The sequence below is a fragment of the Macadamia integrifolia genome, chromosome 5 (genome assembly GCF_013358625.1).
Source record: "Macadamia integrifolia cultivar HAES 741 chromosome 5, SCU_Mint_v3, whole genome shotgun sequence".
In the NCBI taxonomy this organism is placed as follows: domain Eukaryota; kingdom Viridiplantae; phylum Streptophyta; class Magnoliopsida; order Proteales; family Proteaceae; genus Macadamia; species Macadamia integrifolia.
The window spans coordinates 22,871,760-22,892,500 of record NC_056561.1 but is presented as its reverse complement, the minus strand read 5'-3'; the positions used below and the strand labels follow the sequence as shown (position 1 = coordinate 22,892,500).

General features: G+C 38.9%; 1 protein-coding gene across 9 annotated transcripts in view; it reads left to right on the top strand.

The window, feature by feature from the left end:
- Positions 1-20,741, top strand: part of LOC122079336 — a 32,997-nt gene that overhangs the window by 11,498 nt on the left and 758 nt on the right. For 3 of the 9 annotated variants that reach the window (XR_006140416.1, XM_042645719.1, XM_042645717.1), the window contains exons 3-8: positions 3,107-3,175; positions 6,881-6,995; positions 14,350-14,438; positions 17,014-17,075; positions 17,186-17,282; positions 19,211-19,307. Coding sequence is in view for 2 of the 9 variants with exons in the window: in XM_042645719.1 (XP_042501653.1) it covers positions 3,107-3,175; positions 6,881-6,995; positions 14,350-14,438; positions 17,014-17,075; positions 17,186-17,282; positions 19,211-19,264 (486 nt within the window). In the remaining 7 variants the exon portion in view is untranslated. Of the gene's footprint in view, positions 1-3,106; positions 3,176-6,880; positions 6,996-14,349; positions 14,439-17,013; positions 17,076-17,185; positions 17,283-19,210; positions 20,351-20,432; positions 20,717-20,741 lie in introns of all 9 variants that reach the window. The other 6 variants (XR_006140421.1, XR_006140420.1, XR_006140417.1 and 3 more) reach the window with 6 other exon arrangements.

The following is a 20,741-nucleotide window of genomic DNA, read 5'->3' as shown; positions in this document are numbered from 1 at the left end:
AAAAAAAAAAAAAAAAAAAAGCCTCTTGATTTCATGTTTGATCTCCAAGCCTCTTGATTTCATGTTTGATCTCCATCGCTCTAGTTTAGCATTCAGCCCTGATTTTGTGTCATCCAATAAAACAATATCGTCCGCAAAAAACATACACCATGGAACCTCACCTTGAATGTTTTTAGTTGTAGATAATAAGAAAGAGGAAGAGAAAGACAAAAGAATAAGAGATGGCTGTAAATTGGGAGTCACAACTGTAGGGTTGGGACTTTCAATCAATATATAGACTAACTATTACAGAGTAGGAAACTAGAAAAATACATCTGAAATAGAAACCAACTAACTTGCGCTAAACAGCAAGCCACGATCCCTCTCCTTTCAATATTGACTTCTAACATTAGTCAGTCATTGTTTTTAGTTATAGTCTAAGTTATTTACTGTAGTGGTCTTTGGTTATAGTTAGACTCTTAGTAGGTTTCCTACTAAGAGTTGGTTGCTTGATTAATATAAATGAGAAGCTGTCAATGATAGAGGTATTCCATTCCATTGCTATCATGTTCACCCTCTCCTTTCTCCATCTCCATTGTGCTCTTCTTCTCTAACTTCTTCTTAGATTCTGGTTTATCATATTTGATTTTTTCACAAATTTGATTCAGCCTAATTTATCTTCATTAACATCCTACGAGTTTCCATTCTCTCAAAAACAGGATAAGAAACCACAGTAGATCATGGATTAGCTCAATATGAATTCCAAGCTAATTAAAGGAAATTTGTCCTCTTGTACAAACCTTCCACATTTCCAGCATCAATTACGATACTGTCCCTGAGATTCTCAGACCAGAAATTGATCCAAAAGCACTGGACAATGGCTCAAAAATTTTGAAGTTGGTTCACATCAGGACCCAAAAACATTATTGCATTGTCTGCATAATTTAAATGTTAAAAATCCTTGAGGGCTTGTCATTGGTTCCAAACCCCTCCATAAAAACTCTGATTCTGACCGATACATTGCAATCTACTCAACACTTGAGCCATAATAAGAAATAGCAAGGGTAGCATGGTAATATGGTATCATCTAATATGTGAAAAATTGCTTGCCTAAACGGGAAGAGATTATTCTTGATGGAAGAATTAGATAGACTTCATAAAATACCTATGAAAAAGAATTCTGCATTGTGCACATGGTTCAAAATTTGGACCAAAAAGTCGATATTTCGGCAAAATAACTTGGGTTCAACATGAGCCAAAACAAAATCCTATGTGAAAACACAGGGAAATTCAAATTTCGACAAAATTTTGACTCATTTCTATGCTACATAAATTGTGTTACATGTCCTACTACTTTAGCTAATAACACTTAATTATAGGTGTGATTCTAGAAAACTGGCAATGTCCGTGACTGTACTAGTGCTTGCTTCCTGTACGCAAATGGTGTTCTTATTCTATACCAAAACAATTGTTGTTTCAAAAATTAGATTATCTGTGTCCCATATCACACCTTGTGATACAATGTGCAATAAGAAGAGTATGTTTTCACCATCCAAGGGATTTTTAGGCATTTTAGTATGGATAGATTCTTTATATACTTAAATGCATTCATTGGCATAGCTGTCTTGAGTACAAAGTCTATGTCAAATGAGTGGAGGAGAAGAATTGTGGTTCTGATTTATAAGAACAAAGGGGATGTCCAAAACTGCAATAACTATAGGGGCATAAAGCTTATGAGCCACACCATGAAGCTGTGGGAAAATGTTACTGAGGCCCACCTAAGAAAGAAAACCAAGGTATCGGAGAACCAATTCGGTTTTATGCCAGGGAGATCAACAACAGAAGCCATTTATCTCCTAAGGAGGCTTATGAAAGTTTTTAGAGCCCACAAAAAGGATCTAAATATGGTCTTTATTGACCTAGAGAAAGCATATGATAGAGTCACAAGAGAACTAATTTGGTATGTCCTTCAGAAGAGGGGTCAGATTAACTATGTGGATATAATTAAGGACATGTACCAGGGAACGGTGATGAGTGTGAAAACGAGAGACGGGTAATGTAACGAATTCCCTATCACAATTGGGCTACATCAAGGATCTGCTCTAAGCCCCTATCTGTTTGCACTCATTATGGATGACCTAACCAGGCACATCTAAGACTCAGTCCCGTGGTGTATGCTATTTGCGGATGATATTGTCCTAATAGATGAAATCGTAGATGGGATTAATACTAAACTGGAGCTATGGAGATCAAACTTGGAATCAAGAGGTTTTAGGCTAGGCAGGACGAAGACAGAATATATGATGTGCCTCTTCAGTCAACGTAGAGGAGGGGAGGGAGTGGTGAAGCTTTGGGAACAAGAACTATCTCGGAGGAACTGTTTTAAATACTTGGGGTCTATCATTGACAAAGAGGGGGATATAGAGGATGATATTGCTTATAGGATTAAAGTGGGGTGGATGAAGTGGAGAGGATTGGGAGTATTATATGACAAAAGAATACCTATTAAACTCAAGGGAAAATCTTACAGGACAGTTATACGACTGGCTATGATGTATGGAGCAGAATGTTGGGCTGCCAAGAAAAGTAATGTGGACAAACTGAGTGTAGCTGAAATGAGAATGTTGAGAAGTACGTGCGGGAAGATCATGATAGATAGGGTAAGGAATGAGAATATTAGATATGAAGTGAGAGTTGCACCAATTGAGGTGGTATGGCTATGTCCAATGGAGACCAATGGAGGCCCCAGTACGGAAGAGAGACTAGATTTATTGGGAAGGCACTAGAAAAAGTAAGGGCAGACCTAAGATGACTATTAACGAGGTGATACGAAAAGAAATGCAAATTTTAGGGCTCGATCCTAGTATGACTTCGGATAGAGTTTTGTGGAGGACAAGAACCCGTGTTGTTGATCCCCTATAAGATGTTTCCATGATGTGTCTCTATATTCTACGATACTCTCTAAGCTTAAACTTTTTTTTTTTTTTAACTTATCTTTTATGCTTCATTACTTTCTATCACTTTACTGCATTGGATCCATGTAGCCGACCCCATTCAGTTGGGATAGGGTTATGTTTGTTATTGTTGTTGTGTTCTAATATTTTCTTAGTTGTAAAATTATTCACAGAAGGAGAAGAGCGGGAAAAGAAGGAAACCAGAAGATCCTTACACAGGAAAGAAGATGAAAGATAGGAAGGTAATGCTTGTGCTGCATTGGTTGTATTTTCATTTTTTGTTTAATTTTATTTTTTGGTTGTGTAAATGATCTTCTCCAAAAAAAAAAAAAAAATCTTATTATGTACACTAGGTTGGTAATTTAACCAATATATTGTGAAGTTTCTACAAGATTGCGTATTTATTTACCTTGCATGCTGTCATGATTGTATTAGTGAAAGATGCTTCACTGATTAAGGAAAAGAACTCCCCGTAGACAAAAAATCGCTATTAATGTTACCTTTGCAAAGGAGGCTGCTGCCTTGGCTAGATTCCCAAGTGTCTGATACATATAAAAGGTTAACCTAAAAGCATTTCCATCAGTTCTCTTTCAATGAAGGAAATAGATCTCAGGTTTTGGGCCGAAACCAGGTATTTTTTTTTCTGGGCTATTGCTAGAAATTTGGGCCAAAATTTCCCACAAACCAGGTTTCGTCTCGGGGTACACCGGAACTGCTGAAGTTTTGTCCAAGATGTCCGAGTTCTTGAACGTTCTTGAACCATGCTTTTGATTGTATTCTGGATTAACAGAGTTTCCCCATAACTCCTGCATTGTATTTGAGGAGTCTCAACAAACAGCATCTGTTAAACTGATCCTGAGTGGAGACTTTGATTGGCATATATATTTCTAATCTGCATCTCTTATTTGGGTAAATAACAGTTGATTAACTGTGATTAACAAGCCTGCTGAACCTTGCAGTTCCAAGGAAACTTTAGTGTTTCCTTTTAATTTGGGACCAAGGATTTAAAGATTGGTGGTGGATCTAGAATGTTCCTTGTTGACTCTAATCTGTATCAGTTTGGGTTGACCAATCTAGTGTGCAAAGAATAATACTGCCAGTGAACAGCCAATCCATTGTGAATAGTAGATCGGATTGGTCCCATCGGGTTCTGACCCTCATCAGGCTATTTCAATCAGGATCAGCCAATTTCTGGAAACATGTCTTGGACATACTGTATTATTCTAAATATATTTGACAGCAAGGTTTGTAATCTTGGTTCTTGGATTGGGATCAGTCTTGGCAGATACTGATCCGGATCACCCTGGGGACGGATTTACCTCTGTTTCTTTCTTAATCGATTTTGTTATTACTTTTTTAATCTTGGGTTGTACCAGTGGATATTGACCAATCTGATCTGACATTATGAACCTGGCTTGGTAGTTTATTTGAATATTGTGCTTTGCTTTATACAAAAGGTCACTGCTTTCCATGTCTTGGACCAGCTGCATTAATCTAAGGCCCTCTTTGGTATCATTATTCTTTCTGATTTTTGTTCACAAAAATGGTTTTGGCTGCATCTGGTATCATTTATGGAGCTTGTTTCTATTTTTAAAAAAAATTGATAAAACACAAAAACCAAAAAGAGATCAAGAGTCATTTATGTGTTTTGGTCAAAATTGATTTTCAGTTTTTTTTGCACTGAACTTTAATGAGCACGTGCTTAAAGTCCCAATATGGAGGGATAAAGTAGTCATTTGCTTTGTAATTAGAAATCCGAGCCCCTTGCCCCTCTTCTTTAGTCCAAAGTGGAGGAAGAGAGTTATAAGGAAGATAGATGAAGGGAATCTCTTCACCCGTTTCTTCAAAAAACCATTTTGCAGATAGAGATACCAAACTATTTCTCACAAAAAACCATTTTTGTCAAGTATTACCAAACCATTTTTATGTTTTGATAAAAAATAGTTTTCATTAATGATTTTTGTTAAATAGGTAAAAATCAAAATGAAAAATTGATACCAAAGAGGGCCTAAATCTACCTGAAGAAGTATTTGAATATTATGCTTTGATTTATGCCTAGCATCATTGCATACAGCTGATGGATGTATGACCATTTTGACTTAAAATAGATGCATGCCATGTATAGTGTTCTTGTTTTCACTTTATTTCATTCTCACATTCATTGACTCTAGCCTCCTTCAGAACTTATGTTCTGGACATTACTTCGTCAATGCATTTGATCCAATCAGGAGTGAGAAATGAAGCCTGATTTGGTGTTTTTCTGGGTTGGGCTTGACATTCTCAAGAGTTTACTTGTAATAGGCCAAAATATAAGGTCCAAATAATAGGTCCTATGAAAGAGTGTATGGATTTTATTTTATTTTAAAGAGTTCTTAAAATGTTGCGTAAGTTGTTTGAGGAAAGTGTTCCCATTTTCATAAGAGTGTATCTTTTAGTAAGATGTAAAAACCCTTCAGTTTTAGTGGCAGTGACGGAATAATGGACTGGATTTTGTGTTTGAGGTCAGAGGCATACCGCATACTCATGATGGCCAAGGGGAGGCTGTTTTCTCTAATTTCTCTATCCCTTTATGATACTTTCCTTTCTCTCAGATTCTCTCATCATTCTTCTTGTCTCAGATTTTACTGCAGGGTACTGTTCACAGTACTTTGATGGTACCTAACTTCTTATGTAGTTCAGCGGTTCAGTCCCAGAAATCCGAATCCCCAGGCTGTCCCACAATATGCTTATATGCGTATCACCAAAAATTTGCTGAGAAGTGTAGATAATAACAATTTGTGAAAAGCATGAAAATGCAAAAAGAGAGATGGATAACTCTGCGTAAATGTGGATATAAATATATAATAATGTTTAAAGCTATGGAATATTTTAAATTGTCATTGTTTTCCTTAATTTATTAACTCACAGTTTCCTTGGAGGCCCAACATCAGAAGCCTCTCATGAAGGTCCAGAGTGCTTCCATGTGGCATTTCTGTTGGAGCTTGAAGCTTTTGGATCGGTTATCCATGTCATCATGGATCATCCTCGTAAGGTTAACCCCAGTCTGAACTTTCCAAGTTGTGATATAAAGCTCAAATCGATTAAAAAGTGTAGTATAGATAAGCTGGGTCTAGCAAAGATGATGATGTTGAGATGGATGTGCAACAAAATTAGGAGGGATAAAGTAAGGAACTGCTACATTAGAGCTGACTTGGGAGTTGCCCCAATTCAGGACAAGCTCCAAGAAAGTCATTTAAGGTGGTATGGTATGGCCATGTTCTACGGTGGTCTTTGAGATGCACTAGTAAGGAGGAGTGATCATTGATCAGATTCAGAGGGAAGGAGCTAAAAGAGCTAGGGGGAGGCCTAAATGACTAGAAGAAGTAGTGAGGAAAGAAATGCAGATTTTAAGGTTTGACTCTAGTATGACCTCAAATAGAGCTGTTTGGAGGGCAAGGATTCATGTAGCCGACCATATTTAGGTGGGATGTTTCTGAGGTGTTGCTGTGTTCCTTTCTTCGTACTTCTTATTTTTTTCTCTTGCGGATCCATGTAGCCGACCGCATTTAGTGGGGAAATGCTGAGTTGTTGTATATTGTTTTTTAAATTCATGTTTTATTCGTTATTCTGTAATCTTGGGCAAATCTGTATGTAACTTTTACTGATGATTGTGAAATGGATTACAGAAAAATAAAATTGTGTTGTTCATGTATTGTTTGTCACATTCATATAGATGATAATTATTTACTTCTTTATGATACTTGCGATGTTAGTACATAGTGATGGTCATTACTGACGTTTTGACTGTTTGTAGTTCATCAACATCAGTTAGAAATATTCACAATGTTACTACTCCTCCTCCCACTCCCTCTCATGTTTGGTGATCTTGTGACCTCATCATTAATTTAACATATTTACAATTGAATGTTAATTGAAGAACTGGGATTCTAAAGATCATGTTTTTTCAGGAAAAATCGGCAGAATCTTCTTCGAAGGCAAGTTTACCTCCAGTTCCACTTCACAACATGCCTGCATATCCTCTCAGAATGCACCATAAGGACCGTGATCGGATACCTTGTGAAGGTTGGTTGGCCATAAATTCTCGTTAGAGCTATGTTATAACCTGCTTCCCTTTCCCGCAAACCTCAATCGGAATAGCTGTTTATCTTGTACCCAATACTTTGAGTTTAAGATATTCTTCTATTATTTTCGAAGGGATTTTTTACTTTTGTTTTCGATTCTTTTCATTCAAATCTTTGACTCGGTCATTCTTTTTAGCTCTATTATATTGTTTCATTTTCTGGGGGAACCCATCTCATTGAGTTTTTGATATTATTAAGTTGCTTATGAAATTATCAATAATGCTATACCAATAGCATAAGATGTAATATGATAATTTTGATTCTTTTGGCTTCCACTTCTTCCCTGATTCTTTCGCAGCAGTTGCTTCCCAATATTCCTCCATTTTTTTTTTTTTTTTTTTTTTAAATTCTATTCCTATAGTGCGTGCTTTTGAGCCAGCATGAAAATGGAGTTTTGTTTACCCAAAAAAGGGGGGGTTTCTTGCCATATGGAGGGCTGGTGTTGCAGATGCTCACACATGTAATGAGCTCAGTGGCCCCTTATTGCGTATTGCTGTTGCTTTTGCTTTACAAAACGTAGCCTTTAGGTATACCTAATTTATATTAAATAAATGTGATTTGAAAGAGACTACTCCCCATCCCTAAGTGTAAACTCCTACGAGGGTGAAACTTGCCTCACAATAAAGGATGAGGGTAAAAAATGCTCCTGACTGATCCGAGTCTGTGTTGTTCTGGAATGATGGTGATGAGACGGTCCAAACTGTGGATTGCTTGGGATGGTTTCCCAAGATCAGCCCGATTGTCCTATCGTGCCATCCTGGACAAGGATCGGCTGATCCTTAAAATCTTCAAAATATAGTTGTCAAGGCGTCACCGCCTTGGCATCTAGGCGTTTTTCCTGGGGCCTAGGCGAGTATCGCCTTATTGCATTGAATTTCGACTTATGTTTTGGCACTTATTTATGCCAAATATTCATTTACTTAAGATATTATTCATAAATAAGCAAATACCCTCTAATGAACCAAATAAAAATAGTTTAAAAATCAAATTCCAAAAGGATAAAAAGTCAACCCCCAGTCCAAGAACAAAAGTTGGATTTTTGGTTGTAGGGGTGATTTTTAACTTTCAAATGTTGGGGGTTCTCTTAATTCTGAAAATTTTATAAATCTTATCATGGTATAACATTGCTAAAAACCGAAAGCCCGGTAAAATTATCTTTTGTTTTGATGTCTATAAAATTATTTTCATTCAGGAGTTTTTTATACCATTTTCGCATTTTAAATTAATTTTGACCGGAACATAACTTTGTCATAATAACTTAGATTAAGTAATCTTAGACTTGTTGGAAAGATGGTTTTATGATATACCTAATACAAAAAGTCTCATGTAAAAGTAAAATCATTTGACTAGTCAAACTTATTATAGAATAAGAGCAACTCTCAAAATGTTGATTTTATGTCTTAATGTGACATGATGTTGATTTTTGATGATTTGATGATTGGATGTGCTTTTTTTATGTTGATTTTTGATGACTTTTATGATGGGGCTTAATGTTGATTTTTTATGATACAAGGTATAGATAGCACACTGTATACTGTTAGAAAAAAAAGGGAAAATAAAATATAAACTTGGTCTCCTTAGGCGCGTTGTTTGCCTTAAGGAGGGCAACTTGTCGCCTAAGCGCTCTGGCAGCCCTACAACGCCTTTGTTTGCATTGGCACCATGACAACTATGCTTCAAATTGTGTATATCACATGTTGGATATTTTTTGGTCACCATCTCAGCTCCACTTCTTGTAATTGTATCAGAGCAGCGTATTGGCCTGTTGGCCAGAACAATAAATCCAGCCTTGTGAAGCTCGCAAGGAAATCCTAATCTTCAATAACCTTGGACAGAAAATTTATCGTTTATTTTTGTTACATATTGAGCAGCATTTGATGGAGAATTGAAGACATACAACAGGAGGAAGAAGAGGGCTTGACAGCCAGCCCACGATTTCTTATTGTTTGATTTATTTTTATTTGGTTTGGTTGGTTTGGTTCATTAGTGAACCAGTTTGGGTCAATTTAAGTTGTGTTAGTTATTGTCTTATTCTTAGAAGACAAGTAATTAGTCATTAGTTTCCTTTTAGATTGTTTCTATTTATTTTTTGAAGCTCTTGTACTAGTCAACAATTGGAGTTTCTAATTTTGAAACCTTCCAATTGTTTATCTATAAAAACAAAGCACAAGGCTCCCTAGAGCCCATGATTTTGAAGTTTAAACTGCTTGCTGCTGCTTTCTCCATGGATATTTGTCTTTTGTTTTGAACTTATGATCAAGTCTGTGGAACAACTGGTGTGTGATTCCGTTGACTCTCTGTGGTGTGAAACCTGAGAGGTTCTTTCTCTCTTATCATCTTCTTCTATTATTATTATTCAAGCACTCAAAGGTCTCTGTTACAGATCCAATCCATCTCAGGTACACAGATCAGTCCGTCCTTCATTACTTTCTATTTTCTGATCTGGAAATCTTATGTTTCCATGCTTCCCAATCCATCACTATTCCAGATCAACCAGACACCTGATGACTACCAATTTTGATCGAGTGTTGCACCCATATAGAGGGAGGCTCAATCCAATTTACAGGTCAATCTGACCTGTGGTTTGCCTGCCATGAAAAATATCCCTTTGCGGCTCGATTGGGATTTTTCTGACCTAATCTGACCTCTAACTGAGATCGATAGTTAGGCCTTGTTTGATCCTGATTTCCCAGATGTTTATGCATGTTTTCCTTGTTGTTTCAAGTCAATTTCGGTATATAATTAGTCCTTCATATCTGTTCCTATTTCCTATTTTGTTCCAAAAAAAAACTCTAAAACTGTGATCAATTGTCTTGACCTCTGTTCTGATTTCAGTCCTTGTTTATGAACTGTTATTGAGTTATTGTGGTGCTTTGATTTGGTGTTCTCTGATAGAGTATCATGCAGATTAGGGCTAGCATTTGACCTAAAATAAATTAATTCAAGTGTAAACCCTCCACCTTTGGAATCATTTCCTCCCAGGTAGCCTCTTGCAGGAACAATCTTAAAACCATTCAGCTCAGGCTAAATGTCGATCACCTCAACCCTTCTTTGGTTGTTGAGGAAAGGGATTTATCCCTTGAGCTTACCTTCCTTTTTGTTCAGGAAGAAAGCTTCCTTAAGCAAAAATATCGCATCAAATAGCTTGATCTTGGGGATTCCAACTCCGCCTACTTCCATAAATCTTTGAAAGCTAGTACCAATTCTAATCCCACCCCTCAGCTCCTCGCCAAAAACGGATTGGTCCTCCTTGACCTTGGTGCCACCAAAGAGGAAGCTATCTCCTACTTCTTGGAGACATTTGGCCCCACGCCCTCCCTCCTCCCCCGAATACTCCCCTCATTCTCAGTAAATTTATCCCAAGTCACCTCCTTCTCTCCCTTCAAGCCATCCCCTCCGACCAAGAAATCCAACCAGCCGTCCTCTCCCATAAGTCCAACAAATCCCCTAGCCCAGATGACTTTAGCATGGGTTTCTTCTCTTGTTGGGACATCATTGGAGACAATCTCACTAAAGCCATCAAAAGCTTTTTCCTCAATCCTTCTCAAATCCCTTCCATAAACCAAACCTTCCTTTGCCTCATCCCTAAGAAAGAAAGTGCTTCCTCCTTGTCCGATTTAGGCCAATCTCCTTCTGCAATCTCTTGTACAAATTCATTGCAAAGATCCTTGCAAACCGTCTTCAAGGGGCCACTGATGCTCTTGTCAGCCCCAACGAATCCGCCTTCATCGCTGGAAGGAGTATCGTTGACAACATTATTCTCTGCCATGAGATTGTCCGCAAGTTTGATAGGAAATTCAACTCCCTTGTTGCCCTCCTCAAGATTGACATCCACAAAGCCTTTGATCCATTAGGTGGGATTTATTTCAAGAGTCCTTTTTGCCATGTCCTTTCCCCCATTTTTGTTCATTGGATCCATTCCTACTTCTCTCCCAAATTCTCCATCATCGTGAACAACTCCCCCGTTGGCTTCTTCTCCTCCTCTGTGGGCATCCGTCAAGGCTGCCCCCTCTCTCCCTTCCTTTTTTGTCTGGCTTTTGAAGTTCATCCTAGATTCATCCAATCCCATACTGACAACCTTCTCATATCTCCCATTTCTAAATGTAAAGCCCTCAATCTCACTCATCTTGCCTTCGTAGTTGATCTCATGATCTTCTCTAAAGTGGATGAAGTCTCAATCTCTGCCATTATGTCCACTCTCTCTCGTTTAGAGTCCCTCTTCGGCCTAAGGGTCAACCTTCTTATATCTTGTCTCTTTCTTGTGGGTGTCTCTAACTCCACCAGGGCTCGGTTGTTTGAGCTCACCAGCTTTCCTCTTGGTTCCTAGCCTATTAGGTATCTTAGTCTCCCCCTTATCTCCTCCAAGCTTACTGCCCATCGTTGTGCTCCCATATTGAGCCAAATCCAGAATAGACTCCATTTATGGAAAGGAAAGCTTCTCTCATACGCTGGGCGTTTATTGCTCATCCGATCAGTCCTCCAATCTTCTTACATTAACTGGTCGGGAATCTTCAAATTGCCCAAATCCATTGAATCCCTCTTCAGCACTTTTTTGTGGAAAGGTACTGATTCAACCAAATTCCTCCATCCTCTCCGCTAGTCCACCGTCTGCCTTCCCCTTTCAAAAGGAGGCCTTGGCTTGAGAAAAATCAAAGTTGTCAACTTTGCTAGCATCCTTATGCTCATTTGGAGGTTAGTCTCTAAACAATGTAGTATATGGATCTCTTGGGCTTACTCCTCCCTTCTCTGTAATGATTCCGTCTAGACTGTGTCTGTCAAGCCCAACTCCCCTCGGTGTGGTGCAAGATCCTCGCGGCTAGGCCCCTAGCTATTGATTCGATCAATGTTGCCATCGGTAATAGAGTTGACACTTTCTTTCTGGCTTGATAACTGGCACCCTGCTAGGGTTCTTGCTCTCCTAGCAGGCCCTCACTCTGTTTACTCTTTTGGCATTCCCAGAAATTCTCCCGTCTCCTTTATCATCTCTAATAGATCTTGATCCCCTCCCATTGGCATCCCCTCTTTGGCTTCCTTATGGCAATCCCTCTCTCGCCTTCCTCCCTCGGTTTATGCCAATCGTTCCCCCTCATCCTCTGCCTGGAATCTGGTCCTCCTTAAAGGCCCCCCAATCCTTGGAATAATCTTGTCTGGTCGGTCCAAACCCACATTCCCTTCCATAGCTTCACAGTCTTGAGAGCCCTTTCTGGCTACGTTCCTACCCAAGCTTTCCTCATTCACCATCACTTGCCCCCTCACCTTCTTGCTACCTTTGTTGGAATGGCTCTGAGGATAGTAGCCATCTATTCTTTGACTGTCCCTTCTCTGCTTCCATATGGAAGCATGTCCTTGCCAAATGTTGGCCTTCTAGAAGAAAACCCCTCCCCCTCCCAAGAGAATGGATTTGGATTGACATGACTTTTGCCGGAGATTTTGGTCTGTGACTCGATGGGGAGACTAGCTTTTGCCACCACCATTAGCCACATCTGGATGGAGCGCAACCTCTGTAGATGGACTTCCAACTCCAGATCCTTTGATAAGATTTAGAATGTCATCTACTTTGATGTCTCTTCCAAGCTCTCTTGCTCCACCTGCAGACCGGTTATTGACTCCCCAAGGAACATGCATAATGTTGTCTCCTTGGGATTACCTCGGACTATCTTATCTCCCCCCTAGCCCTTCGAGGTTGTCTCCCTTTTCTCTGGCCTTATTTGGCCTTGTATATCCCCCCTATTTTTCTTCCCCTGTTTTATATAATTATTCACCCTAATTCAAGTGTAAGCAAACCTTCCTACTTATTTACACATACTGAACAAGTAATATTGGAATTGGATTCACTTAGTTTCATTGGACAATTGTGTTAAGGTTGCCCAACTACATGTTTGGGAATGTATTGGGTCTTTTAGAGCTTTAGAGCCCATGTAGCCTTAAGGCCCATTTTGAGTCCAATCACAAGATGTTAGGAGCTGAGGTCAGTTCGTTCTCTTTCCTGGACCTCTTCTCTGGGATTTTTATTAGGATCCTTTAAATGTAACATGGAGTGTAATTTATATGTTCGGTTTCTTTTAAATAACTGTTTTATCTGATGCAAACAGTAATTCCAAGAAGAATGGAGAAGTATCGATTCTTTGAAGGGGGTTTACCTGATTGATTAGGAGTGAGTTTCCTTATAGTGGACAAATTTCCTTTTTTTTTTTTATGTATTCTTCAAGTAATGATGATTCAGTCTCTTGATTGCCGAGCTATGGATGAATTCTCTTTTGGTGATCTATAGCTGGTGGTTCTCCGAGTGTCCACGAGTAGCTCGGTCATTTGGTTATGCCTATGAGTAGCTCGGTCCCTTGGTGGCCGAGCCACGGATATCCAGAGTCTGGTCTTAGCTTATTTGACTTCTAAATTGGGTCTGCGCTCGGCCATAGGCTTGCCTTCCTAGGCCCACTCCCATGTTTCGTACTGGCATTGGCAGGTATACTTTTACCATAACGATATATAAACCTTTTTCCTTGGGTTTTTGACATTTTGTTTGGTGGATAAATTATCTTAAATGTATTTCTTCTCTGCGATTCTGAAATTGGGCTCTCATGGGTTGCTGTTTCATACCATGTGTTTTTATTATGTTTGTTTTTGGTGCAAATCGTAGGGGTGGGTAAATTACCTGACCATCTAGACTATGGGTGCACAGCAGCACAGAGGGAATTTTCTAGTGTGAAACCCATTTGTTAGATGGTAAGCCATTGCATTATTTCTGCCAAGCGATCTCTGATGCCAAGCTTCTCAATTGAATGATATTGCTTTATGGGTATAACGAAGTAAGCCATAGCTCTATTGATATGAGTGAGACTGTAGTCTTTAAGTCGCATTAAATGATGGATACCATCTCTTCCTCTCTATAAACTAATATAAATATTTGTTCTGACAGTACAATGCTAAAGTCATAGAAATTCATTCTTCTGTCAATTCAGCGTCTTCTTTCTCCTGGTTTTTCTGTATACTTGCGGAGTCGAGTCCTATTAAATCATCAAACTATAACTCTCAATTTCTTTGTTTTGAATATGGTATGAACCTTGGTTTTCTTTTAGCATGGTGTTGTAATTGTTAGATATCATTGCCCTGTGAATTAGTGTTTTGGGTGTCTTAATATGTTCGCTAGTTGAATATTGTGACATTCTGTTTTATTTATTATCACTCAATTCTATTGGATGTTGTGACATTCTGTTTTATTATTATCACTCAGTTCTATTGGATGCTTCTTAGTCTTAGACTGATCAACCCCTCCCCCTCTTTTTTCTCATTGTTAGTCCCAACAGTAGGCAGCACAACCAAGAGACTTTTGGATGAGAATTTTCAAGTATTCAGTCGAATTTCAGCTAACCTCACAGCATTGGAGGTGAGTATCTGAGCTCTCTTTACTCTTGGTCGAATATCTTGATTTTTATTATTGAAATATTAAAGAGTGATATTTCCGTGCAAATTGTAACTGTAGAAAAGAGATTGTAATTTAGAATGGAAATTTCTTTCACCTTTGTCATGAAATTTCACTGAATTATTATCCACTATTGGAGAGTTCGTTGAAGTGCCATGGCCTTTTCTTGGTAACAGTAAAGAAAAGGTGTAGAAGAGGTTTGACCGTGGAGTATCTATGCTTCTATGGAACTAAAAGTCACTCTGACTAAGTATACACCCTCCTTACCTAATATCCTTGTATACTTTCTGTCCCTCTACATGATGCTTCGCTAGATACTGAAAAGTACGAAGGCGCCAAGGCGGATATAGAGGAACTTTTCTCTGGGAAGTTGGTGAACAAGAGAATGACCTGAATGCAAAAATTGCAAGGAAAACCTAGAAGCTTTGGTGAATGGACGTGGAGATTAAAATCTAGTAGCCTATGCTTTTCAGTGAATAGTGATGAGCATGGATTGAATTTAATGTTTGGTATTGCAAATCTTGCGCTATCAAGTGATTTTTATGCGAACTTTCTTGTAAGGGATAAGGAAGGAGTTAGTTTTGGTAATAACTAGTAAGATCAGTTAGAAATATGCAAGGATCAATCTAAGAGAGAAGTAGAGGAGGAAGGAAGAAGAAGATGAGAAAAGTAAAAGGGATGAGTGGAATCTATGGGGGGGGGAGAGAGATAGAGAGACGGAGAGAGAGCTCTTCCCACCTATATTGAATCACTAACGTAAAAGAATGAATTACATACACCTCCCTAGGGAGGTAAAAGGTGAAAAAGGAAAACAAAATAAAACAAGTAATTAAGCTAGTTTCCAAAGTACCCTTAATACATAAAACTCTAAAACTCCCCCTCAAGCTGGAGAATAAATGTCATTCATTTCCATCTTTTGCAAAAGGGTACTGAACCGATGATAGATGAGGCCCTTTGTGAAGACATCTGCCAACTGATCACTTGTCCTCTGAAAAGGAGTGCATATATAGCCATAGTCAATCTTCTATTTGATGAAGTGGCTGTCCACCTTTATGTTCTTCATCCGGTCACGTTGCATAGGATTGTGGCCTATACTTATGGCAGCTTTGTTATCATGGTATGCATCGGTGCCTCGATATCAACCCCAACTCTTGGACCGGCCTTCTCAACCTAGAATTCACATACTCCATGAGCCATAGCTCTAAAATCTCCCTTTGCACTTGATCAAGCCACAACCAGTTGCTTTTTATTCCTCAATGTAACCAGGTTACCACTCACAAATGTACAATACCCATATGTAGATTTTTCTGTCAGAAGGAGTTGTTCTCACAAACATATGGGGAGGTGAATCTAGTTTCTTATTAGTGGGCGAGCCTTGGCGCAACTGTGAAGTTGCACTATTGCTACCATCAGGTTGCGGGTTCGAAACCTGGAATTAGCCTCTCCGCAAAGCGAGGGTAAGACTGCGTACATTTGCCCCTCCCAGACCCTGCATTAGGGGGAGCCTCATTCACTAGACGATCTTTTTTTTTCTCTTTGGAACACAGATCTTTGTTATTGGAGGGTATCTATTCCAGATGTGCGACTCTTTTGTCTCGAAGATGCTGGGACAGACCCTGTGGAAATGCAGGTGACTTGGGCAATACATTCTTCTCTATCGGATCTAATGTGCCATTGAAAAGGCACAAATTTCACTTTTTAAGGTAACAGACTTTGGAAGCTACTATTCCCACCAACTCTCTGGATGAATTGGGTAGAAAGGAATAGAAGGGCCTCTGAAAACTAACCAGTGTACTAGTGTATCAGGGGAATGCCCTGATAACCATTCACCCTGACATTCTCCTTAATTGGCAACTTTCACCATACTATTACCTTATGGCTTACATTCGAACAATTATAGAAGTAAATATCTGCACTTGTTTCCTTCTTGTTTTGGGAGGCCATTTGCTTTTTGGAAGATTGCGAAAGTAAAGACCTTCACTAAAACTTTAGTGTACATTTGGTTCTCTTCCCAAGGAAAACCATCCTTTGTGAGAGTGAATTCCCCCCAAATGTTTCCCACAAAAGGTGAGACACAACTTGGAAAGGTCTTTCCATTGCATCCAACTATTGTGAAGGAAATCCCTTGCCTCACCACTTCTTCCCAGGAAAGCAACCAAACACAGCAGAATTTGTACTACTATGTGTACTGTTGCTAATTATATTCTCCCTTAATAAATAATATGTTGTTCATTTAGAAAAAAAGTTATTAATTTATTAATAAAAGATAAGATCTGATAACAGGCACCCAACAGGCCCACAATAAAGATCTCTTGTTGGTTACAATATGGACTACAGTGCAAATGATAGAACATTTTCATGCCATGGTTCTGGTTTATGAAATATTCTTCGCCTATTCACAAAATAATACGTGCTGTCTCTGCTGCCACCTTTCACTCTAATTTTTTCAATGTGAATCCAAATTCTTCCTTTTCTTTGTATGTCTACCAAACTAACTGATTCATTCAGCTACTGTTTCAATTTATTTCCTTTCATACAGGTACAAGATAACATTGATCTCTTCTGTCGCACAAGGAACAATATTACAGCCATATTGAACGAGTATGTGGACATGTTTTGAGAACTTTTTCAATACTTTGTCTAGCTCATTTGTTTGGGTCTGGTGCTTCTAAAGTTCAATTGTGAAAATGGCATCACTTTTATATTTGCAGTATGAGAGTTATGCCTGGGATTATGAGCCAGATGCCACCATTGCCCGTATCGATCAATGAGGAACTCGCAAATAGTATTCTTCCATGTACATCTGAGGTATGCTTACTTTTGAAATCACAATTTTCCCTTTTACATTGTATTATTCTTGCGTAGATGATCTATTAAGAAGTGCAGAACGAAGAACCAAATGGAGCAGTTAGAGGGAACTAGGTAGAGTCACAGCGGGTAGGATTTGGAACTAGAACTCCTTTTTTTTTTTTGATAGGTAAGCCCCAAGGAGAGTTGAATTCTTGACCTCTTTATTGTGAGGATTTGGTCTTTGCCAATTGAGCTACCCCCTTCGGGTGGAACTATTAACTCCTTGATATATCAAGGAACTAGAACTCCTGATATTTCACTAATTAATCAGCATGAGTGTCCCATCTTTATTTCTGTAAGCGTATAGTTTGGTAACTTCAGAGTTCAGAAATATTTCATTTCGTGCTATATCTAGAAGGAATGTCCTTGGAGTGGGGGAGAATCCTTTCTCAGTTGTTTGACCTCCATCAAGTCCCAGTTGTACCGAAGAGGTAACGAAGGGTTTGGATGGAAGAACTGATCTATTCCATGGTGCTACCACCTCTGCTTTACTGTGTATTATCCTTGTGTTACAGTGGTTACTGGTTCAAGAATGAAGTAGTAGGGGATGCAAATAGGAAGAAACAAATATGAATCACAGCCTGGCGGTTCATTCGAGTGGAAGGTAGCTTCTGTAGTAGGCAATTTCCTGGATTAGAAGATGGTATTGCTTTATTTGTGACTTGCTAGACCAACTGAACAAAATGGTTCACAGCTAAGTTGCTGTTTTCTCAAATTTTGCTTTGAAAAAAGCTGACTTAGCATTAAGCAAAAATAAGATGCAAGTTAAATTTCTGAGCTTCTGTTACAAGATTGAAAATTGCATGGAGATTGGAGGGATCTGTCTATTGGAAAGATCAATAACCACTTGACTGCACTTTTACCATTCTCATCCCTGTAGGCTTCATACTGGCATGTTGCACAAGTGGAGTATAGAATGTGAAAGTGGATCAATCTGAATGCATGGGTAGTCAATGGTTCTATGACTTAGGAGTTTTGGGTTCTATAGGTGATGCCTAGACAACATCTATGGTGATCCATAACCACTTGACTGCACTTTTACAATTCTCATCCCTGTAGACTTCAGACTGTGGCATGTTGCACAGAGCCACTTGCCATGAAGATTTAGAAATCGGGACTTGTTATTTGTTTGAGTTTGCCTGATGAGATCAATGACCGGAATTTGTTTCCTTTGGGTCATCCAAGCAAACATTGAAATAAAAAAGCTTGACAGTTTCAAGGTGCAATTTATAGTTTGACCTTTTGTTTTGGTACATATACTCGAACTCAAAGTGTGAATGGTAAATCTGCGTGAGGTGCACTTTGCACCTGTGAATCTGCTGAGGTGGTAACGTCTTGGAACTGTGAGTACCTTGGATGTGTACCCTGAACTGCAGAACTAACTGTGCACTGGATTTCTTTCATGGCATCGGATCGGGTATTGGCCAGTTTCATGGCACCGATATGTATTGGTTTGTATTGCACATTTTCCCCCTTAAAGATACTGATTCCAAAATTCTTGTACCATTTTACCCTCTCTCCATACCGTACCACTGATCCGGTATCGTTATCGGTATCAGATCAGCTGATACCAATTCCTAAAGCCCTGTGCGTGCCTGAGCTGCATTAACAAATGTCAGCTATGCTTTAAGTTTTTCTGAAAGCTTATTATAAATTTAGTTGCTGACTTGCTTTGATCTGATTAACTCTTGCATTGCATGATATTGATTGACCCAAGGACAATGTGGGTCTTGTTTGGCTAACAGCAGCCTGGTCTAAAACCACCTCTCAGGTTGAACTTGCATTCCCCCCACCCCTTCTAATGCATGAATCCCACAATGGATTTCTAGAGCTTTCTTCAAAGTTATCACTGCCATGAAAGTGATGCTACCTGTGCTGTTATGCAGACCTTTATGTTTGGCTCATCCAGAGGAATCCATCTGAAGCAAGAATCAGGATGATGACAGAGAACAGTAGCGTGAAGGCGGGGTCTTCCTGGCCTGTGTAAGTACAAAAATTTTCTTCTGTAAATGTGTTAAGAAGATGGTAGGAGCTCCCTCTTCATTTGTGTACACATACATCACACACCCGACAGATGGGTGCCATGAAGAGGACATTTGTAGAGATACCATTTTTGGAATCTTTATTTAAAAAAAAAAAAAAAAAAGGGAAAACGCGGCTGATCCAAGCACCAGGTAATAAGAAGCATGTATTGCCGTCTCTATGTCTTCAAGTAGTGTCTCTAATAGGAACCTTTTGTAAACAAATACACTTAATTTAAAGGGTTGTATATAAATTTGAGACAGGCTACCTAATAGATCTCTCTTCGGTGCTTGAAAGTGATTTTTCTTGTTCTATTGCTCAAGTTTTTTGTCTTCTGAGGAAGTTAATTGTTTCCTCCATTTCAAATGCACTTCCATTTTCATTTTAAGTATGTCTATGAATATGCTTGATAAGGATTTCGTATTCTGTCAGTTTGATTGTTACTTTGCTTTCCCATCACATGTTTTGGGCATGCTTGGAAATATACTGTTGAGAAGATCCAAGAATATGCATGGCCTAGAAGTGCTTGCATCTTTGTCTTGTATCTCTTACAGTTTAGCTGAAACTCTTACTTGTTAAATGCTTGTCAGTCCTCAGCAATGTGCCCTCTGACCTTTTTGCCAACATTTCTGGTGTGGGAAGTCATTCCTTCAAAGGTGGCTACATCTGCCAATTGGAAGCTTGCTGGGCTCTCATATTCTGTGCCCGTCCTTGTCACCCTTTATTCATGTTATGTCTTTCAAGTTCTAATCATATCTCAATTAACCGAAGCTCTCTGTCTCTAGCATGAACCCCCAATATAACTTGACACAACATTTTTTGTTTGGAGGAAAACTGATTTAGAAACAATTTTTTCCTGGGCCAAAAAATGAAAAAGAACTCTGCTGTTTGGCTTTCCTTTTCTTCTAATCTTATCCAGGCCAACACTACTTTCTATTCGTATTTCCTCTCCAGCACAACAGATTTAGGGAAGATCCAGCTAGTTCCTCTCTAAAAACTTCTTTGTGAGTTCTTCTACAAAAAAATATCAATATTTGAAATACTCAAGAAATCTGTGAAAGAAAAAGAAACTGTTAATTTGACCAGGTGCTTGTGGTTCGATAAATCTGATGGTTTCTTGCTTGAACTGGATTTCCATGGTGGGAAGTGCGATTGAGGAGCGTTTTCATGGAAGATTATACTGACCTAAGATCAAGATGGTGGGGCTGTTGCTCATTTTCAGAAGTCTCTGTCAATAAAAGGGTGATATAATCTGGTTATAATTGTTTTGCTAAGTGGTTTAATAATCTGGTTAGGTTTTATCTGGATCACAGTAAGGAGGAGCTGCCCTTTATCCTTCAATGGTGGCGACTTATGCATTTTACAATCTAGTATATTCCCACCCCCACCTTGAAT